At 39.8% G+C, this 9,628-nt stretch overlaps 1 protein-coding gene across 1 annotated transcript; it reads right to left on the reverse strand.

The window, feature by feature from the left end:
* Positions 1–3,129: 3,129 nt before the first annotated feature.
* LOC119284858 (casein kinase II subunit alpha-2-like) lies at positions 3,130–8,634 on the reverse strand. The gene is made up of 10 exons (XM_037564025.1): positions 8,270–8,634; positions 7,250–7,379; positions 6,517–6,711; positions 4,910–5,067; positions 4,377–4,467; positions 4,188–4,253; positions 3,954–4,036; positions 3,781–3,844; positions 3,634–3,702; positions 3,130–3,483 (listed from the first exon to the last, which is right to left on the reverse strand). Exons 1-10 carry the CDS (start codon positions 8,353–8,355, stop codon positions 3,427–3,429), a joined length of 999 nt encoding a protein of 332 aa, XP_037419922.1. The 5' UTR covers positions 8,356–8,634; the 3' UTR covers positions 3,130–3,426.
* Between the last annotated feature and the right edge of the window lie 994 nt (positions 8,635–9,628).

A 9,628-nucleotide genomic window follows, 5' to 3' on the forward strand; every position in this document is an offset into this window, starting at 1 on the left:
AAGTCCGAACTTTGGGGTTGGATCGTTGGAGGGCGACGCTCTTGTTAGAGCCCAAAGGAACTAGAAAAGGAATGGTAATATCGGCTCATACATATCACCCATCAACTAGCGGTAGCTTCCTTTTTATTCACTTATTACATTTTAGTGTTAGTGAGTGGGCCGACCCAGTTGCATGCATGAGTTGCTATTTCCTTCAGCGAGAGCAGATATCATCTTGTTTAAGGTGCGATATAGCTCCCACGGGAGAGGTGAGGGGATGGCGGCGAAGTACGAACTGCGGGTTGGACCGTTGGAGGGCGACGCTCATGCTAGGGCCCAATGGAACTGGAAAAGGAACTGCAATATGGCCCCATATCACCGATCAAGTAGCGGTTTCGAGGCCTGCGTCCGGGGCAGCAATTTGCCTCTCCTCAAGCGCTTTCTTAATTGGCTGGTCCAGCGCCGACAAGCGCTTGCTTCATTTCCCTTATTCTTTTTTTACTAGGTATGTGCTCATGCGTTGCCACGGGAGCCAAATCTTATAATGCACAATAAAAGCATAGTATACAGGGACAAATCTTGTTGTTTTCAAAAATGATTCTTTTTTTACTAGGTATGTGCCCGTGCGTTGTCACGAGAGCCAAATCTTATAATGCACAATAAGAGCATAGTATACGGGAGCAAATCTTGTTGTTTTCAAAAATGATTTCTATAATAAAAATCGACGAGGAGGCTCGTTGTTTCCGGGAAAATACTGCCAAATTCTTGAATTGGTAGAAATGTGGAATACTACATTAATAGAACTAAATTGTATTAGAGGGGAGATAAATAATGGCCTAGTAACATTCTCATTCTAATGAGATGCATACTAATTACGCAAAATTGGATTCTAAAAGAAAAATAGCACACTCCAACGTCAACTAATAGGAACTACTAAAATCCGTGTCGCATTGTACGTCCATTATACCGATGTGACTTACAATACTTTGTGTTTAGCTACTGATATGATGCACAATTCTCGATAAAAATGAATCATAAAGATTAACTTCCCTCTTCAATTAAACAGGGCCCAATTTCGTCCTCTCTGACGATTGTGCAGATGGTAGGTTCCGTCATTCCATAGCATTTGATGTGGTGATTGTTCTTTCCGGCGAACTTAGTGGACGATAATGCTTTGACAGTAGACAAGATGCAAGAGGATCTGCATTTATAATTGATTAGAATTTTTGAAGAGAGAAAACATATTAGAATTGGCTAACTTGGTGCAACTAAATAGCAATTCACATCCCAATGCCCACTGGGCAATGACTACCACGTAGCAGCACGTAGAGTGCCATTGGTTGGTACATCTGCTGCTTAGCGAAGGCTAGAGCTTGTCCATCCTTTGTGTTCTTGGTCTTGGCGCAGAGGAAGTTGGAGATGTGGCTGGACAGATGGACCGCACGGATGCTGCGAAGAACGAGCAACAGCCTCATGCAGACCAAGGCTAGCCAGCAACACGTTGACGATGACCCAGTCTAGAAGCAAAGATCGAGCGGATGCATTTACGTCATGGCATGCATACACGGGGAGAGAAGAATCCGATCAAATGAAAGAAACAACACTTACAAGCAGAGATTCGCCATGCCGTCCAGGCATGCGGTCGAGGCGTGTGACGGCGACATCGGCTACATCGGTGGCGGCATCCAGGCTGTGTCGTTCCGGCACGTAAGGCTTCGTTTCTGCAGCATCAGAGGTAGCGGATCAATGGCAACGTTTTGCGACGTGATTTTCGTGTAAGTGATATCTGACATGATTTTAAGGCAAGGTGTGACGCCCATTGACACATGTAATTATGGTGATTGCGATTCTTTAAGGGAAGGTGTGACACCCATTGGCGCATGTAATTATGGTGATTGCGATTTTTAAGGGAAGGTTAAACTCCCATTGGCGCATGTAATTATGGTGATTTCGATTTTTAAGGGAAAGTGTGACGCGTGTGCCCCATCGGGTCATGTAATTATGATGATTGAATCGAATCGTCACTTGTCAATCAGGGAAAAAAGGTGGGGTGGATGGACAAAGGTGGGCAGAATGCGGTCCGTCTAGTAGGAAAAGGAACCTTAGATTCTTTTTAGATATTAAAGATTACTTTCATTTAAATTTACGAAATTGCTTAGAACAACTTAAATGAAAACTATATATAAACTAAAAGAGTTCATCACACGTTTAATGAAAAATGTTCATGCAGTGTTAAAAATATGTTTGCGTAACTTCAACAAATATTGATAGCATTCAGATAAAATGACGGTGACATTTAAAAAATGTTCATGCATTTTCAGAATATGTTTGTGCCATTTAAAATGTTTACTCAATACAAAAATTGTTCACATAACTTTTAAGAAGTGTTTTTCATATTCAAAATTCACGTGTTCCAAAAAATATTCATGACAATTTATTATTATGCAATATAAAAAATGTACGCGCCATTTACAAAATGTTCACACATTCCAGAAAAAATTATGTGACATTTAAAATGCGTATACAATATATAAAAATCATACCATTCAAAAAAAACTTTGTAACCTATAAAACATTGTTCAAGCATTTCAAAAAATATGTTTGTGATTTTTTTAAATGTTTGGTCCCATTCAAAAAAAATATTCAACGTGTATTGAAAATGTTTAACATTTGGTCAAAGAAAATGTTGCAAACATGTTTTTGTAAAAATGTTAATCATTTATTTGAAAAGTGTTCAATGTATATAAAAGAATGTTACATGTATATATGAAAAATATACAACATGTATTGAAAAACTTGACATGTATTTGAATAAAGAAAAAAAACAAAGTAGACTGATAAAGAAACACACAAAAAAAGAAGAAAAATAGTGAATAAAAAAGGAAAAGCAAAAGAAAGAAATTATAGAAACACAGAAAAACAAAAAACGATAAAAACCACCACAGATTTTTTTTTGTTTTTTTAATTAAGCACATATTTTTTACATTGCATAATATTTCTAAAAATGTCACAAACATTTTTTGAAACACATATAAGTTTTTATTTGGTACGAACATTTTCTTAAAAGTTGTGTGATCATGTTTTTGAAACGTCACAAACATTTTTTTAACAGTCCCTCAAATTAAGCCCAGAATCCTAACAAAAACATAATATCAAGAACCTCTTTTTGAGGGGTAATATCAAGAACTTTTAGTTGCATAAAAACTAATCATCAAGTCATGACAACGCGTAGCCTGTCTGTTTTGTAGACTCGCGGTTTAAACTTCCAAGTAATAAAGAAAATAAAGAAAATTTCAGGAGCCAATCAGAGATTCATGACAGCATCCCAACCATCAGGTCAAGTAATCAACTTCTGCATCAATTCAATGCTAGATGGATCTAATTCCACGACTGTTCAACAGAAGCAGCTTTCGCGTCTCAATTCTCTTGGCTCTCTTGGGCTCTTGGCTACGTTCTCCCCCTGCTGTTTTCTGCTGCCCTCACCTGATGGAAGTACTCATGCGCCTGCGGTGGGATCAAAAGGAACGTGTCATATATTGTCCAAGGATAATACTTGTGGACACACCATCGTATAAGCTGACTCCAGGTTAACAAGTTGGTTAGCACACTATTTGCATCTCAAATTATTATGAACGGATAGGTGCAGAAACAAACCATGGCTTCTTCGGCTGTAAGCCTATCTTGATGGTCAAAGCGAAGAAGTTTATCAAGAAAGTCGATGGCCTGCATAGGGTATCGCAGCAATTAGACAGGGCATTGAGAAATGACAGATGGACGGGGAAAACAGGGGAAATATATAACCTCTTCGGACACGAGATGCCTATTTTCAGCATTCACAAACTTAGACCAAGGTTTCCTGTTATGCCTGTGTTAAGCAATAGCGTGCATGTAAATCAAGAAAACGGTTGTTTTCTGATGCAAAATTTGTTATAGTTACACCATATGAATAAGATGTTTAGAGTAGTGGGAGTTACCTCCCAATCAGTGCCTCTAGCTGAGGATCAAGCACAATTCTGTATTTTACCAAATAAGCATTAAGTTCATCTGTACCTAGAACCTGCTCACAAGTAAAAAACAAACTTGTTACTGGCTACGATACCTTCAACCGAAAAAGGAAAGATGATGTTCACATATGCATTATGCTCAGGCATAGCATGCATGCACACGGCTCTGTGAGCAAATACAAGACAATTGTGACAATGGCAAACCTTGGCTATTTTGAAAAGCTGGTCGTGGTTGTCGTGACCATAGAAGAATGGTTCCTTGCGGAATATCTGCATGCAGAACAACAAATAAATCATAATTGACGTCTAATTATTCAATCATTAGTAGTTCACAGAAGCAAGGTCTTTGTAAATTTCATTGTAATGTTTACAGATCACAGGAAGGAAACACACCATTCCAGCAAACATACAGCCAAGGCTCCACATATCCAAAGAGTAGTCATACCCTTGGAAATCAACAAGCAATTCAGGCCCCTTAAAATACCTGAATAAAGAAAAAACTCCAGTCAAAATATCTACAAGCTCAGACATAAGAGTTTATACATCCATCTGACTCTGATGAAGTTCGCTAACCTTACTACTCAAATATGCATAACTCTAGTCCATCAAAACAGCAAATTTTGACATGATGATTTTGCTAGATCAGAAGGGGATTCAAAATTTGGAAACAAACAGCAACTCTGCCAAATTAAGTAGCACAGATCTCCTGAAAACAAGGGAATGACGGATGGCAGAATGATTTGTTGTGTAAGGTATATATTTCTTACAAAACATGCACAATGAGCATTCTTGAATAGAAACTAGAACCTGATACAGGGAACTAATGATCAAACCAAGAGATGCCTACATATAATTACATATGAAACTTGGATACCGCATTGCTAAAAATGACCAGAGCTACAAAGTGTTATATTTTATCAACTTGCCTCGAAGCAACACGAACATTGTACTCCTTCTCAGGAAAGTAAAACTCAGCAAGTCCCCAATCAATCAAGCGAAGCTTGCGAAGCTCGTGGTCAATCATAACATTGTGAGGCTTGACATCACGATGCATAATTCCTTGGGAATGACAGTAATCCAATGCCTGAAATGTGAGCAGGCTGGCAATCAGTAAAACAACAAGAAAATGATGGAGATTAATTTACTAGGTAAGAAATACAACCCATTAAAATGTCCTATAAGATTGAAAATCCTAGGGGTACAAGTCCAGAACATGTAATGTGAGCAACTAACCAAAAAAATAGCACAGTGGGTGATCCTATATTTACAAGTTACAACAAACTAAAATACTTAGTTTCATTTACAGAGACAAAGTGAAAATGAGCCAGTTATCTTACTGTACTCCAACAAGAAGCAAACAAAGTTTGTTAACTTATCAAATGAAAACTAAATTAGCATAAGCATATTGAAAAAAGTTACTATGAAATTATCGCTAACACAATTCACTGGTTTGGCTATCTACTACCACTGCGACAAGTCTTTTTGCCAAGGAACTGGAGACATATTTGCACTTATTTTAATTAAAGATGTAGCTGAAAATTGTAGTGCCCTTATAAGCTAATTTTCTCTAGGAAAAAATAACAGAATTTGTAAGACACCTGGCACGTCATATCCAACAAAAAACAGAACGGCGATCAACAATTTGAGAGAGTATACATGCCAGACAAGAACTCCGCCTATGTCTTCTAGGCATAGCCGGTCCCAAGCCTGGGTAAAGGAGGAGGGTTGTGATAGGCTTAACGTAAAAACTAGCCAGTCCCATGGGTATGAAACCCATTTGAGTGAGAGTAGTACTAGGATGGGTGACCTCCTGGGAAGTCCTCGTGAAAGGGTTTCATATCTAAGGGTTGTGATAGGCTTGGTGAGCCAACGTAAAAACTAGCCAGTCCTTTGGGTATGAGACCCATTTGGGCGAGAGTAGTACTATGATGGGTGACCTCCTGGGAAGTCCTCGTGAAAGGGTTTCATATCTAGCCTACCCCAACTTGTTTGGGACAAAAGGCTTAGTAAGTTAGTAAGTAAGTATACATGCCAGACAAGCCATGCAGGAAATAAGTTTTACTGTTGTGCTCAGCCTCACATTCAAAGTACTAGACATTCAGTATTACGGCCTTAGACATACCATGCTAGAGACACTACATTATACTTCTACAGTTTCTGCACATATTTATTGTAGCCAAATCCTCAACCCTATCCTCCATGTTTCTAACCAATATACGAGGACCAAACCAGATAATTCACCATCAGCAATTGATGTTGACCACATGTAACAATCGATAAGCACCACCCATGGGTCAGCCTCACAAGGAACATATGCATGGAAAACAACTGAAACTCTCATAATAAAATAACAAGACGTGCAACTACAAAATCATTGCAGTAAAATGCATTACAGGAAAGATTTAGCTCAAAGCAGTGTTAGACTGTTAGATGTGTACAACCACATAAATATATCACAACTTTATTATCTGCTAGATGTGATACAGATTCAACACTTCATCCAATGATGATTAAATAAAATAACAAGGTGTACCTTAAGAAGTTCATAAATATAGAACCGGATATCATAGTCTGTAAATGTTGGATAGAGGACTTTGAAATCTGTGCTGTTTACATATTCAAATACCAAACTTGGAATTTTTGATTGCTGGTCTCTGACGACATTAAGAAGCTTAATAATATTTGGACCACCACAAAGGTTCTGGAGAATTTTTATTTCCCTCTTTATCTGCATAGAAAAAAAATCACATATTTGGATAGCACAAAGGACGCGATGGGCAGGTAAATAGAGTTTAATGCAGCAGAAGGTGCATAGCCAACAAATGAGCAAGAGTGACATCACGCACTTCAAGAAACAGGCAAAACTTGTCAGCTGAAAAGGGCATGAAGACTAAATAACAGAGCTGATGCTAAACTGATCTCTAACGGTCACAAAATTAGAAGGTTTCGAACTGGTTAGTTGCATCATATGGTGCAAGTGTTTAGTCACAAGATGTGAGTTATGGATTGAAATGGATGAAGAGGCATAAGATCCCTTGACCAGCTAGTTAATTGTACGGTTGTACCTATCAGCTGCAAGCTGAAAATTGTAGAAATGGCATTAAACACGATCAGGGTGAAACTTTTCAGTAGACTAGCCAAGGAGGAAACCATAGTTAGAGAAGTACGAAATGCAGAGTACGTAACCATCGAATTACGCCATGTATTGATGTTCTCAGGCTCTCAGCTGTAATATAATAGCAGACCTTCAAAGTAAACAAGGATACCTTCTTTTTCTTAACAGGCTTGAGGATTTTAATGATGCATCGCTCATCGTTTGTTACATTAATCCCTTCAAAGACTTCACTGTATTTCCCTCTGCCAACTTTCCGCACGACCTCATAATCATCCTGCTCACTGAATGGGGAAGAACCATCAGTTGATCAAACTAAGTACATAGTTACAAGAAACAAGATATTTATTCCATACAAAATATATTTACTGTTTTTCACTCCGAAATTCACCAACTAAAATGGTGACAACACATGTCAAAATTTTGAAACAGTAAGCAAAAGTGGATTCACTACTGTGATAGCAATTGAGGGTCATATGACAATGGTTTAAACGTTCATAGAATTTGTCTAATTGAGCATTTTGGTTGGTGCAACTCTATTCTGTTTTGCTAAGAACGACCTTCCTACAGAGATATTAAATGGCCTCCATCAATGCTATTTTGCAGGTGTTTTAGTCTTCTGGTATAGAGTTCTCTGGATGCTCTACTCAAGGCATAATTCTAACAAGCACAACAGCTCAAACAACAAGTATAGTAAGAAGACCTGAAATAGCAAAACACTCATCAGTAGTACACTAGTACTCCCTCTGTAAAGAAATAAAAGAGCGTTTAGATGACTACATCAGTGATCTATACGCTCTTATATATTTCTTTACAGACGGAGTATTCAATAACAGCTTCAATCGAACCTCAGACAGACACCTAAAAAAATGATCACAGCCTGATGACCAAAGGTTTTCAAATCCTACAAACCAGAGTTCACTCCTATGGCTCCTCATTGTATAATACACCGATCAATCAAGCAATAGAACAACCCACCCAGTCCGTTCCAACCTCTGCAACTGAACATAAATCATAATACACCTTCGAACACAACATGTACCGATATATCCCCCAGCAGTAACACATTGTTGTTCTGTGAATTTTAGATGCGATCCTCCCGCATAATCACTCTACTCTAGATCATAGCACAGAGAAACACAGGGGCAGAGTGAGGCGCTGGTTTTATTTTTACCCCCATTGAACGGAGAGGGCCTCGTAGTCCCAGTAGTCCCTGGGCCGGCGCACGTTCACGTCTGCGTAGACGCGGGCCGTCGACATGGCCGCCGCGACGACGGCCGACCCCACCGAGCGGGCGCGGGGGAAGGAGCCCGCGTTCGCCGCCGCCCCCGCCGCAGCCGCCGCGAGGGCCGCGACGGTACCTGTGGCGAGGGAGCCGACGGTGGCGAGGAGGGAGGGGAGTATGGTGGCGGTGGTGGTGGGCTCGGGATTTTTGTTTCTTCTCTGTGCGGCGTGGGTGGGTTTGGGGCTAGGTCGTGTCGTTTGTACGGGGACGGGCCTATAACACGGCGTGCGGGGGCGTCGCCGGCGGCTTGCCGCTGGTGGAGGGGTGCGTCGCGCCGGCCAAACCGGTTAACCTGTGTTTGATCGGTGACTGTGAGACGATGTTGAATCTGGATCAGAAAAATACGGCCACGGAGAAACCGGAGCAAAAATAGGTTGGAAAAATAATTGCCTTTTTAAGTTTTTTTTTGAGATAATGTCAGGGATCTACTTTGACACTTGAAAATCTTCGTCGGTGAAGACCAAGCAAAACCGTTTTATCTAAAAGCCCGGTCTGGTGACAAGCCTGGAAGCCCGGTCTGGACACATGCATTTTGGTCTAAAAAATCAATAATTAAGCTAAAAAGCTTGGTCCGGATGCCTGAAAACAGAAGCCCGGTTATCTTTTCGGATGTAAAACAAAACATGAGCTTGGCCCAGAGACAAGCCAGACTCGACACCACTCAGTTTTTCCGACTAGGTTGTTGAGATGCCAATGCCAATGTTTAATGTTATCACTAAGTATTGTCAAACAATATTACAAAACAACCATATAGAGATATTTATTGTCATGAGACGGGTTAAGGAGTTCAATGAGAAACACAAGAGTTGAGGGAAGAGATTTTGTGTGCCAGAGGGTACCTTTATCCTTTGATGGTAAAAAATCCTAACCAAAGACGGTAGATTATTTTCAGCATTTGAAATACCCAACCACCACGCTCCTTCCACATTGTCCATGTGATTATAGTGATAACAGGGGATACTACTTTGACTTATGTCTTGGAGATTGCAGTGTAGGTCGAAAAACAACCACTCCTTAACCATGGACAATAAAGATAAAGAGTGCAAGTCAAGCCATCCAACTACACTAAGTTCCCAAACTTCCTTTTGCATATGAGTGGTCAATCATAAGGTGTCTAGCATGTTCAGGTGTGTTGTGACAAGATGGATATCACTTATAATCAAGAATTCCTCTGTGATGTGCTCCAGGACATTATGTATAAGATGCAATTATGAATGATAAGCCAATGGAAGGACTTGCATTTTTTTT

Source organism: Triticum dicoccoides, chromosome 4A, assembly GCF_002162155.2.
Source record: "Triticum dicoccoides isolate Atlit2015 ecotype Zavitan chromosome 4A, WEW_v2.0, whole genome shotgun sequence".
NCBI classification, from domain to species: domain Eukaryota; kingdom Viridiplantae; phylum Streptophyta; class Magnoliopsida; order Poales; family Poaceae; genus Triticum; species Triticum dicoccoides.